This window comes from Muntiacus reevesi, chromosome 13 (genome assembly GCF_963930625.1).
Source record: "Muntiacus reevesi chromosome 13, mMunRee1.1, whole genome shotgun sequence".
Taxonomy (NCBI): domain Eukaryota; kingdom Metazoa; phylum Chordata; class Mammalia; order Artiodactyla; family Cervidae; genus Muntiacus; species Muntiacus reevesi.
In genome coordinates, this window is record NC_089261.1 from 35,286,403 (window position 1) to 35,312,622 (window position 26,220).

The 26,220-nt window shown below is 33.0% G+C and overlaps 1 protein-coding gene across 3 annotated transcripts in view; it reads right to left on the bottom strand.

Annotated features, from left to right (window-relative positions):
• FSTL5 (follistatin like 5) overlaps window positions 1–26,220 on the bottom strand; it is an 825,152-nt gene that overhangs the window by 105,649 nt on the left and 693,283 nt on the right. For 2 of the 3 annotated variants that reach the window (XM_065904789.1, XM_065904788.1), the window contains exons 10-11: window positions 24,990–25,016; window positions 14,541–14,659 (exon numbers count right to left, since the gene is read on the bottom strand). In XM_065904789.1, coding sequence (XP_065760861.1) covers window positions 14,541–14,659; window positions 24,990–25,016 — 146 coding nt within the window. The remainder of the gene's footprint in view (window positions 1–14,540; window positions 14,660–24,989; window positions 25,017–26,220) is intronic. The other variant, XM_065904790.1, reaches the window with a different exon arrangement.

Genomic DNA, 26,220 nt, shown 5'->3' on the forward strand with positions numbered 1-26,220 from the left:
AACTATGGGGTAGTAAAATAAGAAAGTAATTGACAATAATAGTTATGCATAAATCTACATATAGAACATTAGTATACTCAACATGTAAAATAGCTTGTTTAAGCAAGTTTGAAAGTAGATCTAACAGTCTTTAGAATGCCAGGCCTAGGAACATAGGGAAAAAAAAATGAAAAACACTGAAAAGGCAGGCTGATTGAATACTTTATAGGCTAGGGTTCTCTAATATATAAAGAAAGGCAAATATATGAACTTCTGCATAATTTGGATTGCAAATGCATTTTGTCATTTGCATAGCTGTGAATGAAAACACACTGGCAAATAGCATTATAAAGAAGGCAGAAATACGTATGCAACAAATCAGGTGACCTAAGCTGTATACACTCAACTTGGGTACCACAGTGTGGGTTCACCCAAGAGTAGTATAAAGATGCTTCTAGATACAGAGTGAACTACTGGGAACAAATTTTCAGTCAATGGTAAAGAGAGAGGCTTTGATGTTTGATAAAAATGTAAGCATTAAATTTGAAAACCCCTGGACATATTGTCGACCTGATTCTCTCACTGATCAGATCGTTAACTATAAAAATAAATTGGCTTCATATATAAACTACTATGTAGGAAAAAAATTAATGAAAACCTACTGTGTAGCATGGGAATTCTACTCAGTGTTCTGTGGTGACTAAACGGGAAGGGAATCCAAAACAGAGGGGATATATGTATAGCTGATTCACTTTGGTGTACAGAAAAACTGACACAATATTGTAAAGCAACAGTACTCCTTTATTTTTTTTTGAGAAAATAAGATTTCAGCAGTTCTCCTGACTTAATGTTACTGCTTCTCTATCAGTCAGATTCTTAAGACTGGCAGGAGGGTCTGCTCCCTTGGAGGTAGCTGAGAATTAGGGAGAAAAAAAGGTTTTCCAAAAAGAAAAAAATTAAATCTTACTGAAAATATGTAATGGTAATCTTTATTATTTTCCAACAAATGATCTGTTCTCCAGCTAGATTGTTCTCATCAAAATTTCATAAAAACAAATAATTTCCCACAGTGACTAAAGAGTGTATCACACATTTTATTAATCAAATTCCTTTTAATCTACATTTAGCAGCCACATTTCCAAGACCTATATAACTCATCCCAAATTACTATGGGTCTTATTAATTTCTTCTTGTCTGAATTTTCATAGCATTTACATTTGGTGTAACATGATTTGGCTTTTAATCATGTATTATCATTCCCACCTAAAATGTTAGCCTTTGCTATTCCAGTATTTCTGCATTTTCCAAACATACTGGGGAAGATACAATATTATTTCAGCAAACATATGTTTAAATATCACTTATTGTAGCAAAAATACAGGGAGTGGAACCAAAAGGTGTGTATTTCTCAAACATGATGTTAAATCCTATGCCATGTTATCCAGAATCATTGAGAAGCCAAATTTTAGAGCATCTTCAAATTATGGTCTCTGGATGGCTCCCAGTTGGCATATAATTTGTTACCAAGTTGAGAATAGTATAGAAATGTAAAATAATCACTTAGAATCTTTATATATGCAAATATTTGTATTTAAATTTGAGCTATTTATGAATATACTAGATATATTCCTTTTAATCTTGCTTTGCTAAATACAAGTAAATGTATAAAAAAACCTAGATCTTACAATAACATATTAAACAATTTAATATTAATGGTTATCTCCCTTATTGGATTTTTTAAGGCAATGAAGTTAAAGTACTTTCATCAATTTTTAATCAAGATCACTGCTTATAACACAAGTTTTACAACTGCTATTTTCTACAATTAGATAAATTGAATATATCTAATTCTTGTTGCCATTTCATTTATGAAAATGTCATAAACAGTCTAGTTCATATTAATTAAAATATAGGTAATCAGAGCAGTTTACGGCTGATTTGCCTTAATTGGCTTATCAAAGAAAATTGCCAGACAGCATTATTTTGATTCTAGGATATCAAAGTTACTCAGACCACATAGAAATAGAAATTTTCATCCTTTCATTTAATATAAAGTTAATGCATGTGTGTCTTTCAGTGATATAATAAAAATGGAGCAGATAACACTACAGTATCACAAACTGAGGGCTGGTTTTTTTAGAAACAATGTATTAGAGAGATTAAAAAATAGGCTTTGAGGTCAACCAGACATAGGCATAATCCTGTTTTATACTCAGATTAGCTGTATGAATACTCCTCTTAAGCTTTATGTCACCTGTATAATATTATCAATCACATAGGACTAATATGAGGGTTAAATGAGGTTATATTTAAAAAGGTCAAATGAGCAATAAATGTTACCTGTTATTTTCAAATAGAAAATTCACCATGGGCTACATTTCATGAAAATTATAACAGTCTATGAATTTTTCATAATTTTTTTTTTCAGTTTCCAAAATGGTTTGGAGGGAAGTTGTGTATATTTAAAATTTCAGGTAGGTGCTTTAAATATTAGTTGCATACATATTAAGAAGAAAAATTTTCCCTTTATCATTTTGCAGTTCTATGATATTGAGCTAATTATCTTTTCTCAATCTCCTTATCTAGAAATTGAGAGGGTTAATTAGAATTTGTCCATTGTTCTAATAAAAGAAAAAAAAAGCAAAGCTATTTGAAATACTTCTACTCTGCTTAAGCAGAAAATATTTTATTAGTTTTTAGAAGTTTTAGTAGTATTATATTAGGTCCACCCATGTTGTTGCCAATGGCAGAATTTCTTTTTTGTTTTGTTTAGGCCGTCCCATGCAACTTGCAAGATTTTAGTTCCCCAATCAAAGACTGAACCTGCACTCTTGGCAGTGAAAGCTCAGAGTCCTAACCACTGGATCACCAGGGAATTCCCAGAATCTCATTCTTTTCCATGACTTATATTCTACTGTGTGTGTGTGTGTGTGTGTGTGTGTGTGTGTAAATCACATCTTTAACCATCCATCTGTTGATGGGCATTTGGGTTGCTTCCATATCTTGACTACTGCAAATAATACTACAATGAATATAAGGGTGCATGAATCTTTTCAAATCAGTGTTTTTATGTTCTCTGCATATATACCAGCAGTGGAATTGATGGGCCATATGGTAGTTCCCTTTTTAGTTTTATGAGTAACCTCTGTACTGATTTCCACAGTGACTGTAGCAATTTACATTCACACCAACAGTGTAAGAAGGTTCCCTTTCCTCCATATCCTCAGCAGTGTTTGTTATTTGTCAAATTTTTAATGATGGCCATCTTCAGAGGAGTGAGGTGAATAACCAATTCAAAAAGAAATAAATTTGTAGAGTATTAAATTTCAAATGTCCACAGAACATAAGAGACAAAAGAACCTTGGACATTTTGTGAATGCAAGGTTAAATAATTTGTTTGTTGGTTCTCCTGGCTTTGGTTGATCCAAGTTTCAGTGAACACTGAGAATCCAGTGGCAGGGACTTAATATCTATTTGGAAAGGCATCAATTTGAATAATGGGGAAATCAAATTAAATGTCAAGGCCATAGGTTTCCCTTTAGATGCAAGAACCAATAGAGTTAAATAAAATGTCCTTTGAACTAAAGGAATTAGACAAATATGGGGGATATCAGGACATGTAAATTATATGAATGCACAAGGTTCATGACGGATCAACTCAATTAAATGTAGTGTTGATAGTTGGAATTAAAAAATTAGTTGTGTTTCATTTCATTGTCCAAAGTGATGAAGATCTGATTTTTACAAAGGTGATTTGTACAAAGGTCATGAAAGAGCAAATGTGCTCTTTCCTAACTTTATTTAACAAAGCACAATTGGTTAGATAGGGTGAATATACATCATTTAAAAATTCTTTTTGTCACCTGATGACACATGAACTTGAGTTCACACAAAAAATACAAAATATAGAAAGATGAAAGTTACTTCTTTGTTCTGGATTCTAATTTTTAGAGTAACAATAGAGAATATTTGTTTAAATGGTCATTTCCAACTATGGATTAATAGTAAAGATTAGAAGGACCATAAGAAGACTCCGTTTGGATTAATTTACCTTGACATTTCATTTGGAGCATCAAGATAAATTAATCCAAATAGATTCATTTAAAACGTATTTTGTGCATATGTTCTTAGTCATGTTTGACTCTTTGGGACCCCATGGACTGTAGCCTGCCAAGCTCTTCTGTTCATGGGATTGTCCAGGAAAGAAGACTGGAATAGGTTGTCATTTCCTCCTTCAGAGGATCTTCCTGGCTCAGGGATCAAAGTTACATCTCCTGTGTCTCCTGCATTGGAAAGGGGATTTTTATCACTGAGTCACCTGGGAAGCCCAAAATGTATTATAAATTCAAGCAATTTTATTTTTATAGATTTCATTTCTCTGTGTTCTTATTATATTACTAAAGCAAATGTAGATTTTTAAATAAATAATACCTGTGAAATATATTATCAGGCAGTTGAAGGAATGACTTCTACAAAACGGGATTGAGGCAAAAAGCTTGAAGTTTACTTTGGGAGATCATAAGCCACGTTCACAAACTATCTTTAGCCATTTAAGGGACTTTCATATAGATTCTATTCCTTGATGCTTTCTAGTTCTTTTATTAAATGGATTAAATTAAATTAGTTATCATTGGTATAAATCCATAGGATAAAAAGGAAACAAAGCTAAACTTTTAATGGAAAAAGTCAAGCAATTTGAACGAGATTGTATACCAGAAATGAGTTCCCTTCCCTTTCTTTAAATGCACGAGTTTTGTTTTTTTTTTTTAAATGTTAATTTAAAGATTTCTCTTTTGGGGGACATTAGTTGATGAGCAAGACATGTTTTACTGATTACTTTTCTAAGAATATCTATGTCATCTCTCCCTCTGAATAGCTTACTCGGTCTAGCAACCATTTAAAAAATGTTGAAGTGTAAATTGAGGTAATTTTATGATTGTTGTGTTCTCTACATTTGTTCAGTACAGTGTAACATCATTTAGGAATTTTTATTGGAGGAAAATAATCTCATAACGCAAATAGCACAGGGTCATCTTGATGGAGTTCACTGTCTCCCCATATTAACTGGCAGAGGGCGCTTTATGTGGAAGGCAGGCTTAATCATATTTTTCAAAAAGTCATTGACTTAAAAATATTATTCTGAAGTATGGTTGATTTATCCTCAAAAATTATAAGGCTGGTTAGAGGATAATTATACACATATGTACTTCTGAAATGTATTATAATTCACACATTAATTTGCTACACATAGAAACACCTATACTGAGTATCATTGCACCTTACTTTTCTGGTCAACATTCTTTAAAAGTCATTTAGCAGGATTCATGTTATTAACTAGTTAATGACTATTATTGCAAAAAACTTATATTCTATTTCTCATAAGTATGAAGTGAGTGGATACTGGCCAAATAATTTATACACATATAAAACATTTTGCTATGTTTGTACTAATTAATGTAAAAATATAAAATTATATCCATTTTAAAATCAAATGTTGTAAACCTTTAAAAATAAATGTCACATTAAAAAATAAACTGTAGGACATAAAATAATTTTTGCACAATTATGTTCACTATATCTGTACACTGAAAGTTACATATTTTAAGAAATTTAGAAAATATAAAATCATTATATGATAAATTATATGGAGAAATATTGAATCATCATTGTATACTTTCAGCAATATGTTAAAAATATTTGATTTAATCATTTAATAAAATAGAGACATTAATTTACTATATTGTTTTCCTTCCTTCTAATTATTCAAATTGAGACTAATGACCCATCTAAATATGAAAAGGATATTAATGAAATGACAAGCTTTCAGTGTTAAGTTAATATTTTGACAACTACTGTTGAAATATAAAATGTTAGCAGTGGAAAATCAAACAAGAAATTAAAGTTAAATATCAAGTTTAAGAAATGTCAAGAAAAAATAAGGACTAAAATTAGAATAAATCATGAAGATCATAAATCTAATCCTCAAAACATGACAAAAAATATGTCATTTTCAATGCATTAAGTAAAGATGAAAGTTAGGGATTTTGTAAGCAATATTATCCTTCAGAGAGAAGCATCACAAGAAAATATCTAATACTGATGATTCAAGAAATATTTCTGAGAGCATTAGTTAAAGTGATTAAATATAATTAATTACATGAAGACAGACTGGGGATGCACAGAGTAAAAAACTACTACTTTTTTTTTTCTTCTAATATTTTTGAAAGATATTTATCTATTTGGTTGTGCTGGGTCTTATTTGTGGCATGCAAACTCTTAGTTTCTTCTTCTAGTGTTTTACATGTATACATATACAAACTCATTTTATAATCTTAAAACCATACCTATAAACAATTACTACTCCACTTTTTCACTTATTTTAATATCATAATTATTTCATGTCATTACATTTTCTGTGAAATTATCATTTTTATTGTTTGCACTGTAGTCTGCCATATGGACCTGCTCTAATTCATTTCATTGCTCTGTCAATTTTGGAAGTTACTCCTTCCATTATAAATGTGTACAAGATAAAGATATGTTGCTATCTACTACTTTTTACTCTAAACATTTTGTATTATTATTTCTTTACTGTGCCAATCTGTTACTTTGAATAAGTCAACTGGTACTTTTTTGTGTGAATAAAGCTAAATCTTAGACCAGAAACAGTAATTGAAGAGCCATAGACTGATTTATGTAATTTTGTAATTCTCAAGTTAAAATGTTTCATGTTTAAAGACATTTGTATGAATGAATTTTATACTGAGATCTTCAATTTTAGCCTCAAGAAGTTTCTATGGAAAAACCCAAATTCCTATAAGCACATTTCTTTCTCAAGTACAAAAAATGTGCTCTTAGGTGTATACAGTGAATCCTCATACTTCATATAAAAAATGTGATGGCAATACATTATCTGAGGCACATACATGATTCTGATCACATCCAAATAACTTGGCTGGCTCTTATTAATAATCTCTCAAAGACTTAATATGTTATTTTAGATAAAGTTACTTGACCCAATTAATATGCTATAGAACTCCATTGAAATACTGTTGCACAATTTACATGCCTCCCACGACTGTCCCCTAATGTTAGGCTTGCATACTTCAAGTGCATTAGAAGCACAATGTGAGAATTTCGTGAGTGTGATTTTTAATGAAACAGTAGAAGGCCTCTTTAAATCCAGGGCTTCAAAGACCAATTTCATAAATTTAGTTCTTTTAAAATCTACAGCCTAATCTTCTAAGAAATAGTTAGAGGTTGTTTACATTACTCTTTTTAGGAAGCCTTTGCAGGATACTCTTATAATCACAAAGGGATGAAAGCTTAAATTTTTATCATTTTATTACTCTTTGTAAATTAAGCCATGTTTGAATAGAAGCCCACTGAGAACAGAATAAGTGGGGAAACATTTCGATTACCTTTCTGAAATATACAAGTGGTATTGAATTCAAAAGTTTGCTCAATGGCTTCATGGGGAAATGAATTGTCTGCATTGTATAAAGGGGTTGATGTTTTAACAATTGTTTTTGTGGATAGAATTTGAAGAGGTAATAATTGGATTAGAAACAGAAGGAGATGCTGGGAAGGGAATTGAGAAATGCCCTAAAGTCTGAGCTGCTCTTGGAAAGGGGAACACCAGTAGAGAGAGAAGTATGGACATAGCAAAGAGGGGTGTGTTTTCCCATTTCTAATCTCATTTTCTATTTCTTGATTCCTAAGAATTCTGCACACTATGGACAAACTGTCCCTATGTACAAGCTCCATTTTAATAGGGTGCTAATAATATTATTTATAAAGACAAGGAAATTTTCTTATGTGGAAATTCAAAGTCTAGATAATAGACATTTTACACCAGACTTTCTGCAGAAAATATGTTCCCCTAGACTTATAGTTGCATCAAAACAAGGACTAGAATCTTCACATTCCAAAATATAAGACCCATGCATGATGAGGGCCTGAGCTACCAGAGGCTTCCCTGGAGGCTCAGATGATAAAGAATTTGCCTGCAATACAGAAGACCCAGGTTTCAACGCTGGGTTGGAAAGATCCCCTGGAGAAGGAAATGGCTACCCACTCCAGTCTTCTTGCCTGGAAACCAGACAAGCCTGGCAGGCTACAGTTCACGGGGCCGCAAAGAGCTGAACACGATTAAGCAACTCACACACACACACACACACACACACATACACGCATGATAAGATATATGTGATTTTCTTTCAAGCTCTTCTAGTCTATTTAATCAGAAAAGAATAAATAACACCATGGTATATATAGAGAACAGCCACTGAGTGAACGGAAGTAAAAAAAAAAAAAAGTATTGAAGATTAAGAGTTGTAGACATGTAGATATGTTGACACAATACTTGAAAACCAGAAGAGTTAAAAAGTTGGTAACCTCGGAAAAGCTTGTCTCCCCTGAGCCTGTAATTGAAACATTTTTCCAAACCCATTTCAGTTTGAGTTCTGAAGTTACAAGTCTGGGATAGAATTCTATTTGCTTGAAGTTCACACTTATTGCTGGTGACAAGATGAAACTACATATACAACTAGGATAAATATAGCCAGAATCCTAGCTAGTTAGGTACATCACCAAAAAAAGAATAAAAGGAAAAAAGAGAGATGAAAGTATAAATAAAAGAATATTCTATGAATCTTCAACCAATCACTGTCAAAAGCTGAAATCTGATGCAATCTGACATTGCACCAAAATTGAATTTTTATTTAGAGCAAGGAAACAGCATCTTCTAAGAGATTTCATCAAAAATTCTATACTCTAAATATTTCAGTTTTAATCTAAATGTTACTGGCCAATGAGTTATATTGAAGATTGCACTGTTTTTCTCTTAATATCAACAGTGACTTTGAAATATATATTATCTATGTTTAATCTTTTGTGCGTGTGTGGGATAAATGATTACAAAAGTCTCATTTTCTCTACTCACACTCAATAAATTAATCTCCTAAAATCCAGAAGAACTAGATTTTTTTCTATATTAGCAGTCTAACCTGTCTTGGACTGAGTATCTGCACAGTATAATTTGACTGTGTGATTCTGAATTAATAGACCCATGAGATGATTGCATGTGTGTGTGCTAAGTTACTTTATTCATGCCCAGACTCTTTGTGAGCCCATTATCCTGCCTGGCTCCTCTGTCTGTGGGATTCTCCAGTAAAGAAAACTGGAGTGATTTGCATGCTCTCCTCCAGGGAATCTTCCTGACCCAGAGGTTGAACCCACATCTCTTACATCTCCTCCATTGGCAGGTAGGTTCTTTATAGCTCATGCCACCGATTATGTTTACCCTGAAACAATTCAATGAACATTAATTTTATGAAACATTTTTCACAAACACATTAAAATAGGAATGCTGCTTTGTGTGAATTGTAAACTAAGGAGAAATAGCAGGTTGAGGCGGAAAAGGCAAAGGCACCCCACTCCAGTACTCTTGCCTGGAAAATCCCATGGATGGAGGAGCCTGGTAGGCTGCAGTCCATGGGGTCGTGAAGACTCAGACATGAATGAGCAACTTCACTTTCACTTTTCACTTTCCTGCATTGGAGAAGGAAATGGCAACCCACTCCAGTGTTCTTGCCTGGAGAATCCCAGGGATGGGGTCGCACAGAGTCGGACACGACTGAAGTGACTTAGCAGTAGCAGTAGGTTGAGGAGAGAATTAGATGCGTACAACTGTAAACTCAGACAATGCATAAAGAATGAAGAGTCTAAGGCTGTACACAATGGAGTTTTCAATAAATGCACTTCATAAGTGTTATTTGATTACCTGCAATGTATAAGGCAGCTATTAAAGTACTTGTATTCCCAAGTACATTGGAAGTAAAAATTTCACTTCCTTGTCAAAGCCTTGACTAATGGAGATAGTAAGATGTGGTGGATTGTATTCTCTGTCAGCTAGTCTATGGCTAGGCTATGTTGCCCAGTTTTTAGGCCAACAGCTAATCTGATAGAGAATGGGGAAACAACAGAGTCTTACTGTATGACACAGGGAACTATATCAGTATCCTGTGATAGACCATAATGGAAAAGAATATGAAAAAGAATATAAGTGAATCACTTTGCTGTCCAACAGAACTGATATAATATTATAGATCAACTATATTTGAATAAATAATAAAAAACTAGTCTGATACATATACACCATGGAATATTACTCAGCCATTAAAAAGAATTCATTTGAATCAGTTCTAATGAGATGGATGAAACTGGAGCCCATTATACAGAGTGAAGTAAGCCAGAAAGATAAAGACCTTTACTGTATACTAACACATATATATGGAATTTAGAAAGATGGTATGATAACCCTATATGCAAAACAGAAAAAGAGACACAGAAGTACAGAACAGATTTTTGAACTCTGTGGGAGAAGGTGAGGGTGGGATGTTTCACGAGAACAGCATGTATATTATCTATGATGAAACAGATCACCAGCCCAGGTGGGATGCATGAGACAAGTGCTCGGGCCTGGTGCACTGGGAGGACCCAGAGGAGTCAGGTGGAGAGGGAGAGGGGAGGGGGGATCGGGATGGGGAATACGTGTAACTCTATGGCTGATTCATGTCAATGTATGACAAAACCCACTGCAATGTTGTGAAGTAATTAGCCTCCAACTAATAAAAATAAATGAAAAAAAAAATTCTACATACTAAAGGTGCTGGTGGATATTAAGCAACTAAATAAATACTTATAACAAAATAAAAAAAAAAAACTAGTATGGTGTCTCTGTGAAAGCGTTATGGATGTGATTAACATTTAAAATTAGCTGGCTCTAATATAGACCTAAGATAGATCAGTCCCCCTATGATGTGGGTGGGACTCATCCAATCAGTTGATCGCCTTCAGATTTAAGATTGAGGTTTCCCACAGAAGAAGAAATCCTGCCTTAGGGCTTCCACATAGAAATATGCTTGAGTTTCTAGTCTGGCTACAGATGTCAGACTCAAGACTCCAACATTGACTTGTATCCACAGTCTGCTGACTTAGTCTATGGTTTTTGGATTCCATGATGAATACCAACTCATATTTGAATTCCCTGCTGCCTGGTTGGCCCTACAAATTTGACACACATAGCACTCCACCAACCATTACGAGAGCCAGTTGCTTAAAAGTAGAATATGGGGCCAAAGTTAGTGATGGAGAGATATAAATCCAGATCTAGCTATAAATATTAATTCTACTGGTTCTGTTTTTCTCTGGAGAAAACTATTCCTTTGGCATAAGACCCAGCAATTTTCTCATGAAATTAGTTTATAGTTAGACATGTAAATCTAGTGGAAAGTGGCACCAGATAGCTTTCATGCTCTGAAATTAACATCTTCTTGTATTTAAGCAGGAAACAAAATAGATTCACATAAGAAGCAATTATTTAATTTAGCATTTATTCTCAGAGCATAACACCATCAATTTTTCTTTTTTCTACTTCTGTATGCTTGTGTATCATGAAAATGTGTCTGTATACATGTTCCAATTATTTAAGCTTATCTCACATTAAGGAGAAGGAAATAGCAACCCACTCCAGTATTCTTGCCTGGAGAATCCCAGGGACAGAGGAGCCTGGTGGGCTGCTGTCTATGGCATCACACAGAGTCAAACACGACTGAAGTGACTTAGCAGCTGCACATTAAGAAACAACAAAATAAAGCAATGTGAAATAAAAGTTTATCTACTCTAGCCTTTATTTCACATATATTGATTATAATAATTTCATAAGAAATTTCTTTTTTTTTATATAAGCAAAAACCTCTATATTCTGTATTTGACAATTATAAATAAGATATAATTTTACCCAATTCTCCATTCTCCATATTATTTTTAGTGCTTTACTAAATATATTGGTCAGTTAAAAATCTATTTGTATTTTAATTTCATTATTCAAATTTCAGGAATGTCATCAATTTAAACACATAGGCATTTCCAGCATTAATCCCACATGTACAATGACTGTAAGGTTTCCAGGGACTATGATTTGAAAATTCTGAAGCCATCAATTAGCTCATATAATCAATTATCCCTGATTTGTCGTTGGTGATGTATACAGTGGATGTGGATTCTCAGGCTGAAGATGTGAGTTAAGGCTGTCATCACTGGCGTCTGGTTTTCATCACCTCTTCAATTTTTATCTTTCTTATAGAAAAATATACATTGTGTGTGTGTGTGTGTGTGTGTGTGTGTGTGTGTATGTGTGTTATTTATAGGTGCCTAAGAAGGTAAAGAATCTACCTGCAATGCGGGTGACCTAGGTTTGATCCCTGAGTTGGGAAGATACCCTGGAGAAGGAAATGGCAACCCACTGCAGTATTCTTGCCTGACAAATTCCACAGACAGAGGAGCCTGGTGGGCTATAGTCCATGGGAATGCAAAGAGTAGGACATGACAGAGCAATTAGCATTTCATTTTCACTATTTCATACACACACTTATATACATACAGAGAGAGAGATACATAATTCTATATGCTTTCTGCTTCAGTTGTTTTAGGAGGAAATCTAAGTATCCAGAAAGGCTTAAAAAAGCAACATTCAGTTAAATAAACTTTACATCCCTATTGTCCAGATATGTCACAAACTAACAAAACAATTTTTGCTTTTTTCAGCTTTAGGTTCCAAATAGTTAGCTACAACTACTAATTCTGTAGGAATCTAAGAGAAAACTCCTTTGTAAAATGATTCTGTTTGGATTTATATTATAATTTGGATGCCACATTTCTGATATCTGTCTGTTAGGCCAGATTTATCATTCATACTATTTTTTAAAATAGCTTTTATTGGAGTATAGTTGATTTATAATGCTATGTTTGTTTCTGCTGTACTGTTGTATATATGAAAATATATACATATATGTACACACACACACACATGCATACACTCTGTTTTAGATTCTTTTCCCATTTAGATCATTACAGTGAATTGAGCTCCCTGTGCTATACAGTAGGTTCTTCTTACATAATGTTTTTATAAAAATATAAATCTGCTATAAAATTGAGTGAATTGCTTTGTCAGAAACAAATATCAGTATTTTTATATGTGTTTATTTATTTACATACATGCACAACTTATTCAAAATACATTTAGTCAGTACTGATTTGACGTGATTATAAAACTAAAGTGCATGTACAATTTCAAATGTTTTAATACTTGTTAAAGTATTGATTAACAAAAATGGTGATTCTGTTTATTAATTTAACCTATAAATGAAATAGTTTTAAATAAAAAAGTTTATTTGTTTTAAATATTCATACAAGTATTGAGTTAAATTATTTCCTTTTCAAAATAGGACACATTAGGTCATTTTGTCCTATAGTGTCTGAAGACAGGCTGAACTAACTTATCTCACTCTCAAAATATTTTTTCTTTTCATCCTAGGATATGGCTTTAAGGTGTAAACCATTGTTTCCATAAATTAACACATGGCAACACTGGCTACTAGTAGACTGGAAACAGGAGTTGAAAATAAATGATCTAAACCAAGGCATTAATATATATTTTTGCTCACATCTTGAGACCATGCCAATCTTAAAATAAGTATCAAGACAGGGTAGTATTCTGAGGTCCACCAATATTTTATTTTTGGATGACTGCACTTGTGTGGGAACACATAGGTAACTCAGGTACCTTCAGTATTACATATTTTGATGTACAAACATATATTTATGTGGATATATATATGTATGTGTGTGTATATATATATATATATATATAGCTGTGGGCCTCCAGTGGTAAAGAATCTGCCTGCCAACCAGGAGTTCCAGGCTTGATCCCTGGGTCAGAAAGATCCCCTGGAGAAGGAAATGGCAACCCACTCCAGTATTCTTGCCTGGAAAATCCCATGGACAGAGGAGCCTGGTGAGCTACATGGGGTAGCAAAATAGTTGGATTTGACTTAGCAACTAAACAATAGCAACAGAATATATAATCATAGCAGTAGAAACATAATTTATTATTACCTGGCACAAAAGTATACTCCCTAATATGTAAAATCAATACCCATTTAGTCAGATATTCTTTTAGTTTCTGAATGCTGTATCAAAATTTTACACAAAACAATTTTTTCTGTGAAAGGTAAGGTACAGATAGATATCAATAAATAAGGGAATTGATGTTTTTCCATCTAAATCTAAGTCATTCATTCCATTGTGAGCTCATGAAAAAATAAGATGAAAAACAAAAGGGAATTCACATTTATAAAGCAGCTAATATATGCCAAATTTCATCAGATTATTTACAGTTTATTTTCTTTTACTGTGTAATCATTGCCCACCAAAATGAGAGACATTGTAAATTAAAGAGTCAGTAGAGTTCTGTCATGTTCATTTTTGGTATTCAATTCTAGTGCTTTTATTTTAATTAGAAACAAGTAATTAAGAATATACGATATATTATTTTCCTCTTCAAATATAAAACTTGAAGAGAGTAACAGATAATATCATAGCTTTAATATGGTCCCCCCAAAATGTCTCACATATGTATAGATTTCATTGTGTTTCCAAAATACAATTCTATGTAAAATTGCTGCATAAAGCTATAAAGAAATTTTTTAAATACTTGCCTGAAATCCAAGGAGCTTTTCACTCGGCTTAATGTGCCTCTGAAATTCACATTCTATGGGTTGTATCACTTTGATTCCATCTTCATAAAAAACATAGAACATGTTCCCAATTCCCAGACCTTAGGAATAAAAACACATTCAAAAGTTCAAAATAAAATTATCAGAAACCTTTATGACGAAAACTCAGTGCCTGTCATATTGCTGGTGGGAGATCAGTTTGTGAAGTTGTGTAATGTTAATAAAGCAAACCATGTGAGACCTTCACCAAACGTCCAAGTAAATCTGTGATATGCAGAAATTCCACTTCTTCTCCCTAATGTGCACATCAGCGTTTTCTTTGTAAGTCAATAAATGTTTCAGATATTTTAAACTAATTATAAATATAAATTATGAACCCTTTGATACACAGATTATGTCTGCTACCTTCCCACTTAATTTAAGTGTTGATTTAAGATTAAAAGTACTTTCTGAAGAATCATGTTTATCCTATTTCTTATTCGAGTTCCCTAGGGAAAATAAACTGTCCTTCTTTGCAGGAATTTAGAAACAAATTCTTATTGTTCTAGAAACAGAAAGACCAATTCCTCTAGATTTTGGAGAATATGTATCGAATATTTTCCAAAAATAACATTTGTAAATGTAATCCCACTAGATGTCTTACATGTTACTTTTCATAATGATAAATTTGGGGGTTAGTTTCTCCACTTTAAAACTTGAATTAATATAAGGTCTTGCAAAAATCTCATTTAAATCATACTATTAATTTTTTTCACACTGCAGGTTTGGGTTTGTGACATCTTAGAAATCCATCTTACTTACATTATAAACCCACTCCTCATGGGTTCAGGATGCTACAGATTAGACACCTGAAATGCTCATGAGAATTAATGGAGGTCTGCACCTGGGGACTTGTCACCTCTGATTGCACAGCTCCTCTCTTTGTTTCCTCTGCTTCTGTCTTGTTCCAACTTGTCCAGACTAAGGGCATGTAGTCTTTCCTTTCCTGATCCTTTCCTGATTAACTCATCCAGGTATACCAGTTTGCAAACCATATTTATTCAGTTTAATTCTACCACACATAATCCAGTGAGAGCATATGCCCTTTAACAGTTAAGCAATTATATTGAAATCTTTGTAGTTTGAAAACCCAATTGCTTAAAATGTTTAACATCTGAAAACATTTTTAATTTTTATTTCAATTGACAATACTTGCAAAGTCTATGAAATCAAGCCTGAGGATCCCAAGTATTTGATTTGCAAAAAAATAAAATTATTTAACTTAAGCTGTATTTTCTTTTATTAAATATGTTTCTAGCTAATTTAAAATGTCACCAGTTCTGCCTATTTGATCTGTGTCCATCTATTCCTATGATTATGAGGAAAATGTATTTGATCAGAATTATAACTTTATTGGTGTTTGTAAATAATGCAATTATTTCTAACTAATAATGCATATCCATTTTAATATTATTTTGACAAATCATATTGTTTTAGAAATATTTTACCAATCTTATATTTTAATACATGTTATTTTTATCAGTTAATTGTGCATTTTAATTCCAGAATGCACAACATCACAATGAGATGTTCCTGAATAGTAGCAGAAATGGCAAGGACTAAATTCAAGTTGTTTTTCATGAAATAAAATTTAAGACTTGTCAGCTGTTATTCATAATTACAGCTCTGCATACAGAAACATCAATTCTATACCCAAAGGTATACAAAACTCAGTTTTTATGCAAAAATTAATTTGTATCAATAAGCTTTTGTATAAACATGAATAGATGGTTGATGTGCGCTACCTATTAGTGACTTGCAAATTAACATGACTGGGGGTTGAAACTTATGAGCACAAGCAAGCTGTGATGTGGTGTCTGATTTTCACTTGTGTCAGTTACTTTGTTTGATGATGATTACAAAGCACATAACATTTTTTAATGAACGTGACGCTACCCTCCTTCAGCTGCTGCACAGTTCTGCTCCACAGTCAGCGATTTGAATGTGTTTGAATTTGACAACTACTCCAAGTCCAGACTGTTTGCAAAGTTTCTTGAAGTATTCTCTCTCCTTTCTCCTATGGATGTTTTCAATATTATATATATATTGAATATGTATATTCAATATTCAATATTCAGTTGAATATATTCAATAATTTATATATATACATGTATATATTTTTACTATATTCTGTGCATAGTGCAATCAGTGAGATTCCCCTGTACTTTTGCACAGATTAAGTTTCTGGGAGTTATTTTCCTCTGAAAACCTGCTTAATCCATCCAAATCGCTTTCAACACTGAAAGTGCATTTTCTTACTTTTTAAAATATGAGTTACACGTCAGGATTTTTACAGAGTATAAACTACTTTCCAAGTTACAAGTTATTGAGGAATACAGATAACTTTAAGCAAGGTGCATTTTACTGTTTTTGGTGGGAATATAACTCCTTAGTGCTTATGAAATAGTATTGGCAACAAAATATTATGTACAAATATGTTAAAATGATAATATAAATGAACTAGGTATCAGTCACTCTGCTAGGAAATAAAACTTAATCTTCAGAGCTATTAATGAATTCCTCTCTTCCCCACCTAAACAAGGTTTATTTTGCCATTCATTTTCTTGCTAGACATATCTTATTCATCAATTATCCTTTAGATTTTAAGAGAAGAGTTCATAATCTGAATATATGATAAAGATGTATCATTCTAAATTTGCTACTATAATATTATAATTTATTTTGAATATGCTGCACAGAAGAATACAAATTACCTGATGCTGGGGATCTTGGTAACTGAAGACACATGCTGATTTTTACATTAGGGGCATTCATTAGCTTTATTTGCTTAAGAAGCAATAATGTACCTGTTAGGGGAAGCACACTGATTGAAACCACCCACCCTGGGCAGGCACCATAATAACTATTTACATGAGTTGTTTTACAACAGAAGCTCCTGCTAAGGAACACGGAGCTAATAAGCCACCACCAACCGGAAGAGTTCGGGAAAGGTCTAAAGGAGACACCACGTGTCCGACCACCTCCCAGAATCCTCTCTGGCATCCATCTTGGCTGAACAAGGCGTGCTCCACCAGGAAGGACTCTGAGTCAGAATGACTGGCTAAAGACAACCCGGAAACTAATCCCATCACCATAAAACCAAGACTGTGAGCCGTGGCAGAGCTGTTCCCCTTACCCTACTGCTCTCCACCAGGTGCCCTTCCCAATAAAATCTCTTGCTTTGTCAGCACATGCGTCTCCTCGGACAATTCATTTCCGAGTGTTAATCAAGAGCCCAGTTTGGGGCCCTGGAAGGGGTTCCCCTTCCTGCAACATGCCTGTGTATGTTCAGTATAACTATGTCATTATAACATATTTCCATGTTCTAACAGTTTTAAAAACATTTTTGGTATGAGAGACTGTTAACAGAGATAAATCCCATTCTGGATTCAGATAGCTCAGAGGTAAACCATAGTTATAGAACTTTCTGTTATATCATGGGGAAGTTACTTACTATATAACTTCTCTGTTGTAATTGTAAGAAGTAAATAAGATGGAGAAAGGAAAACATGTAGCCAAGTGACTTGAACTCTTACTATGAGTTCAAGAAATGTTTAATTGTCCTTATTTTTGTGATTGACATTATCTCTTTGAAACATCATTGGAGGGAAAATGGTGAAATGGCATATAACCAAATGTACTTACTGTCCTCATGTTTTCCTCAAATCTACACTGTGAGATATTCTACTAGTATATTTCAGTTTTATATGAGGTTGAATTCTATGAATTCATGAGCTTCCTGAAAGAACAACCTGATTTTCTAGTAGAGTGGTTGATCTTTTCAGGGGGGTCTGTAAATTCAAACTATTTTCATAATAATGCTAAGATATCATTTGCATTTTTCTCTTTCATTCAAATGTAGAGTGTAGCTCTTGACAGTATACATGACATGTGGTGTTATGATGATATCACAACAGTTCAATGCAGAAGCAGATATAGGAATTCTACGCTTTTTATTCAGTCAGATATTTTTTAAAATGCAGTGTTCAACAGTGAGCCTTTTCAATTTTTAAATAACACTTTACAAATAATATGGTATTTATGGCTATATGTAATGGGCTTACTACAATTATTTTTAATAAATTATTAAATATATATTTGAATTTTGCTTTAATTTCTAATATGGTAATTAAAGTGGATAGAAATAACCTACATAAACAAAAGCTCTTTGGGTTGTCAGTAATTGTGAAGAGTGTAAAAGATTTCTGAGTCCAAAAAATCTGACCATTAGTTTCAATTACAATTCTTTCCTCATTGATATATTGCTGTTTATTACAAAAGTTCTTGATGTAAGTAAAAGCTTTACAACTGCAGTCATTGTAAAGTTTAGAAATATGTGCTGTTTTGTCTTTTTTCATCACTTGGTGAAAACAGACATAAGTACTTTGTCTTTTTCAGGTCGATAGTTAATCTAACAAGGTATAGTAGCTCAAAAAAGTGATCTATAATTTGTTTTTTCCTTGCGAGCTTTTTCTCTGCTTTGTTTTTCTTGCTATACAGAAAAGACATACACAAGAAGGGAAGTATTTCCCAGAGGATTTTTTGATCAATACTGTACTTTTAAATATATGAGATGGACTGAGAAAAAAAAATGGATGCAATTTACATCCTTGTATCAATCCTTTGAGGACCGCTACACAAGAGTAACAGTGCATTATGATAATATAGTTGCATTATGTGTTATATATAACACTATATTCCATAAATTATATCAAAATAATGGTTATTTGTGATTATTGGATGAATATTTAAGTCAATAATAAAAAAATATTTTGTGGTGTTTGCCTTCCTCTGGAGTAAATTCCATTACTTTGGCATTTAATTTATGGTCAATAGCAAATTATAAGTCCTACAATATAATGATTTGGTAACCAATCAAAGGTCATTTTTTTTCATTTATTTTTATTAGTTGGAGGCTAATTACTTTACAATATTGTAGTGGTTTTTAGGGCATACTTTTAAAGGTAAAATCAGCCATGGATTTGCATGTGTTCCCCATCCTGATCCCCCCCTCCCACCTCTCTCCCCATTCCATCTCTGGGTCTTCCCAGTGCATCAGCCCTGAGCACTTGTCTCATGCATCCAACCTGGGCTGGCGATCTGTTTCACACTTGATAATATACATGCTTCAATGCTATTCTCTCAGATCATCCCACCCTCGCCTTCTCCCACAGAGTCCAAAAGTCTATTCTATAGTAAATTTTGTGTTAAAGAATGTCCTTCATTGATTGATATTTTACTATTCTCTTCCCTTTCAACTAATTCTAAAGTTATTTTTTAATAAAGAAGAATATAGGCAAAAATAGATGGTCTGCATTGTATTTCTCACCTTGAATAACCCAACAGGGATGGATTTTCAGTTTATGAATGTTCCCATTTTTGACACTCAGTTTGGAGCTAAAATCCTTTTCACACACATAGCAATACCAAACAATTACACCTCAGAGAGATATTTATGTTTTGTTCAATTGAAATAAGAGTGACTTCCTCTTTCAATCTTCTAGATTTTTGGAGAGTGATCATGTTAAACTTATTAGGCACTATTAATTCAGGAAGTGGACACTATCCGAACATTATATATTATTGGTCAGAATGATATTATCCAAAGCTAGTCTTAAGTCAGAATTCAATTTCCTGAACTTTCAAAGATAAGCTGAAAAAGTTGAAAGCAAAACTGCATGATTGATTTCACATTCAATTATTAACATAGCAAAGGTTATATCATAATAGAACATTTGTTTGCTATGTAGTTAATATTAGGAGAAATTATATATATATATATATATAATTATGTATATGTACACGTGTTTGTGTATATATATATTTGTTGTTGTTCATTCACTAAGTCGTGTCTGACTCTGAGACCTGATGGACTGTAGTATACCAGGTTTCTCTGTCCTCCACTATCTTTATAGCATCAAATTTTATTTTCACTGGGCTTTCCTAATAGTTCAGTTGGTAAAGAATCCACCTGCAATGCAGGAGACCCCAGTTCAATTCCTGGGTTGGGAAGATTCCCTGGAGAAGGCAATGGCTATCAACTCCAGTGTTCTGCTCTGGAGAAGTCCATGGACTGTATGGTTCATGGAGTTGCAAAGAGTCAAACACAACAGAGTGACTTTCACTGATTTTCACCACCAGACATGTCCACAGCTGAGCATCATTGCTGCTTTGGCCTAGCTGCTCATTCTTCCTGGAGCTATTAGTAATTGTCCTCTGCTCTTCCCCAGTAGCATGTGGGACACCTTCCAACCTGGGAGCTCATCTTCTGGCATCATATCTTTTTGCCTTTATATGGTGTTCATAGGGTTCTCCAGGCAAGAATCCTGGAGTGGATTGCCATTCCTTCTCCTGTGAACCACATTTTGTCAGAAGTTTTGACTATGACCCACCCATCTTGGGTTGCCCTGTATGGCGTGGCTCATAGCTTCTTTGAGTTACACAAGTTCCTTCTACATGACAAGGTTGTGATCTATGAAGTGTGTATACAAATACGAATACATGTATATGTGGATGTGTATATGCACATATATCTGCAAATGGTTATCTTGTCAGATTCCTTTTTTGATCTGAAAACAGTTTTATGAGATTAAATACTAAAACATAACATTTGTTTTTAACAGAGAAGATATGGAACTTGTAAATGAAAATATTGACAGCTTCATCACTCTGGCATTGGCATCATGAACAGACAGTAGAAGGTGTGATCGCTCCCTCATCCAATAATATGATACTCTTAAGTCTCCTGAGCTACTCCCCTGCGGCATAGAACAGTCTGGACAGTGAAATGTGACAAATCTGAGGTCGAAGGAGTTAAGAGATGACCTGATGTCTAGTATTCTTTTTTTCCCCACTTTGGTGACATTATAGGTCACAAAGGTAGTCAGATAATAATGTAACACATAAACTTTTTTGCAAGATTTCGCTGTAGTTTTCTATTTGTACCTTGTGCTGGTTGGTGTTAATTACCCAACTAATATAGTAATTTATTTGAATAATTTCTATAACATATATATGTATGAAAAGATTCATAAATATTTACAAAGATAATTTTAAAATGAAAAAAATATATATATATGCACATTTTCTTTCAGATCACTAGATGTCACATCAAACCAGTATTTTCCAAAGTAATTTCAGTTCCATATTGATCCTATAGATATTAAGCAAAATGATCTTATTTATAATAAATTTAGAAAATGCTATATTATATAACAAACAATCTGACAACTCTCCTTGGAGTTTGAAATTAGTATATCTAAAAGTTCAACTTAATCCTGCAGTGAAAAAAATGGTTTAAATTCCTTTAACTCAGTGCTTATAAAAACCCTTATTATCATTACACCATAAAACATATATCAAACTGTTGTCTACTAAATAAATATTAGGAAATACTTTATTAGGTTATAAGACCATAAAAAAAAACTGTAAAAGAGACCTAGTCATATTGAATCTTTTAATGTATACTTTGAGATCATCTATGCAGTAAAATTAGTTGACAATGAGTTAATCTTTCATTTCACAAGATTTAAAATTTCATTAGAGCAGATACTAGATCTTATCTTTACAAGTGCTTTCAAAGTGCTCTACATTTAGTTGTCTCTTTAAAATATTTGTAAATAAATGAGTGATATATTTTCTCCCTTTTAAAATGTTTTTCTACACTCCCACAAAAAAAAAAAAGTTTGTCTTTAAGTCATGACATTATTGAGGAACTGTCATTTTGAAATCTCTTTCACTTATTATTTATCTTAAAATGCTTGGAATTCTTCAATGTTCTCTCTGAGAACATTTTTTCATGGTAATAGTGAAAATATGAGCATACAAACAGAAAGCACTGCTAGAGTGAAAATAATAATGGATCTCAGAAATATGTAGTTTTTGTTAGTTATTATTCTATCTTTTAAAAATACAAGTAGAAATTTACTTTGGATATTTCTTTTGTTATTTTTATTATTTTTATGAAATAATTGTACATGTTTGTGGTTTAATGATTCCTCAACTTGGTCTATTATGCCTGGCGACCATTATTATTATTACTTGCAATCATTTTCAGTTGTAATGCCTTACTGATAACTGTGGCATTATAAATATAATTTACAGATTTCTAGAATCTAAGTCAAATATATTATTTTCTCAAATATATTAATTTAAAATTGTTTACTTAAAAAAACAGAAAAGTACTCTGATGATAACTGTGCATGTTTAAAAAGGATTTAAAAAATTTTCTAAAACATTTCTTGTATATGCTTTAAAATTATCTGAAAAATGCACTCAAGCACATATTCTGGGTCAAACAACATCATAAAGAGTAAGCACATCACTCATTGATGGAGAGTACTTATTGAAAGCATATAGTTTCAAAGATGAACGGAAGAAAAACTTAAATAGTTAAAAATATTTTCATATAACGAATCTCAGGATGATTTTAATTAATCTGGAGATCTCTTATATTTTTAAAGGTCACCTGAATAATATTGGACTATTATTACATACTAATGATTATTATAAAGTACTAATGTTAATTATACCAATTCAAGTTATAAAAAAGAGTTGTTTTAGATACTTTAAAGAGATTTACACATCATAAATTTGCAAGGAGAGTGCCAAACTATATTTCAAGCATTGTTTTAAAAAATTCTGGCTCAGAGAGGTAAAGCGACACGTTCAAATGTTTCCAGCAATTAGTGATCAAGCTAGAACTGTGGTACGTGATCTCTGAATATTTAGGTTTTATTCCTTCCGTTTATAATGATTAAATAAAATCAATTTTTATAACACCCAGAGAAATATTTGTTTGATCTCAAGAAATAAGGGAGTCTAAAGAAACATCTAACACATATGCTAATCATGTCATAATAAAATCTGTTTCAGTAATGATTGAATTCGTATGTTCAAATGTTAAATATCCAAGTGAAATAAAATGAGAAGGTAAAATTACTCCAATAGCTCTTTAGTAAACTGGAGTTTAGAGCCTTTACAAAAGATTTGAGGAGAGAAAGAAATACCAAGGGAGAAAAAAAAAAAAGTGTTATGTTCATCTTTGAGAATAAAATTGAGACAGTTAAATTTCAGAATTTATTAACCCTTCTGAGCATGGTTCTCCAGGTGGCTGTGACTCCAATTCATATAAGAGTCTACAACAGGAAACAAAGAAGTTTTTCTACAATGGTTTGTGTAGGCAATTACTTTGATCAATGCCTACCAAGAGTGTAACAATGACTTATCCACAATTTTCTCCTAAGAATTTAACTAAAGCACTTGGGATATTTGAATTCTGGGCAAACACTTCCACTTGGCTTTTGTGGCTAACTAAGAAAGATTAACACAATCGAGTGCAGACTAATTTTAAAAGTTGATAAAACAACCTTGTTGAGAACTAACAACTATCCTTACTTTTGAGATGACAAATTTTTGAGATAAAGAGTCCCTAGGTTACATAGTGGTACAGACTAGATTTGAATCCAGTTACTTCAAGTTGAAGCTGAAACTCCAATACTTTGGCCACCTGATGAGAAGAGATGACTCACTTGAAAAGACCCTGATGCTGGGAAAGATTGAAGGCAGGAAGAGAAGGGGACGACAGAGGATGAGATGGTTGGATGGCATCACCGACTAAATGGACATGGGTTTGGGTGGGCTCTGGGAGTTGGTGATGGACAGGGAAGCCGGGCGTGCTGCGGTTCATGGGGTCGCAAAGAGTCGGACATGACGGAGCTACTGTACTGAACTGAACTTCAAGTTTACAACCCATTGTTTTTTCTTTTTTTTTTTTTTTTGATTATTTTTGATGCAGATTGCTTCAGGTCTTTATTGAGTTTTTTTGTTTGTTTGTTTTTTACAATATTGCTTCTTTTTGTTTTGCTTTGGGTTTCTGGCCACAGGGTTTGTGGGATCACATCCCCCTACCCAGGGACTGAAGCTGCAACCCCTGCATTGGAAGGTGAATTCTTATCTACTAGACTGTCAGGGAAGTCGCAATAATCTGTTTTCTTTATTTATTATATTCCATTCATAAGGTAATAGTTTTATAATTTTTCCTTTTCTAATCTAAATCAGGTCTTAATATATAAATTATGTTTAACTAAGTTTGCTTTCATTTATTTGACTAATTTTAATTCTATACTCTTAAAAAGCATTTCCATATATTGTAACATAACCTCCTGATTATATATCAATAATAAATCAAGCTGATGAAGATCTATATATCAAGCTGATGAAGATCTATAAATATTTTTAATGGTAGCCATTTACAGAATAATACTGGTTTACACTCAAATAAAATTTTAATCAAAATAGAAATGAATAAAGCAATTATTAGAACTGATAGTCAACAATATATCAAGTAAGCAAAATAATCACAATAATATATAAAATAATGGAATTTAGTACCTTCTTCTCTCCATAATATGTTAGCTACTGCAGCATGTTTGAAAGGAAAAGGAGAAAAAGAAAAGTGAGTAAGGTGAGATTCAATTACATAGTAATAAAAATAACTATCAAAGAGGTCACAATCTCTAAGATAGAAAATACACTTAAGAATTGTGAGGGTGAATTCAACAATCATAAACAAAAAAAAAATTATACATCACTGAAAACATTGGGATATTTAAGCTAATTTTGTTAAAATATATCTTTGAAATACGCATGGTAGTTAAAACTATTCATTTATTTGAGGTAATAATTAAAAGTTAATAATTGAAGCAGTTATAATGTTAAAATCCTTAATAATCATAAGTAATACTTCAACATAGTATGCAATGAATGACAAAATGAAAAACACAACACAGAAAACTAACCAAACTGATCACATGGACCACAACCTTGTCTAGTGCAATGAAACTATGAGCCATGCTATGTAGGGCAACCTAAGACGGACGGGTCATGGTGGAGTGTTCTGACCAAACGTGGTCCGCTGGAGAAGGGAAAGGCAAATCACTTCAGTATTCTTGCCTTGAGAACCCCATTAACAGTAGGAAAAGCCAAAAAGATAGAACACTGAAAGATGAACTCCCCACATCTGTAGGTGCCCAATATGCTACTGGAGATCAATGTAGAAATAACTCCAGAAAGAAGGAAGAGATGGAGCCAAAGTAAAAACAGCACCCAGCTGTGGCTGTAACTGATGATGGAAATAAAGTCTGATACTATAAAAAGCAATATTGAATAGGAACCTGGAATATTAGGTTCCTAACTCATGTTAGGTCCATGAGTCAAGCAAATTATAAATGATCAAACAGGAGATGGCTAAGAGTGAACATCGACATTTTAGGAATCAGTGAACTAAAAGGACTGGAATGGATGAATCTAACTCAGATGACAATTTTAACTACTACTGTGGGTAAGAATCCCTTAGAAAAAATGGAGCAGCCATCATAGTCAATGAAAGAGTCTGAAATGCAGTACTTGAATGCAATCTCAAAAACGACAGAATGATCTCTGTTCATTTCCAAAGCAAACCATTCAATATCAGAGAAATCCAAGTCTATGCCCTGACCAGTAATGCTGAAGAGGCGGAAGTTAACCGGTTCTCTGAAGACCTACAAATTTCAAGAACTAACACCCAAAAAAGATATCCTTTTCATTATAGGAGACTGAAATGCAAAAGCAGGATGTCTAGAGA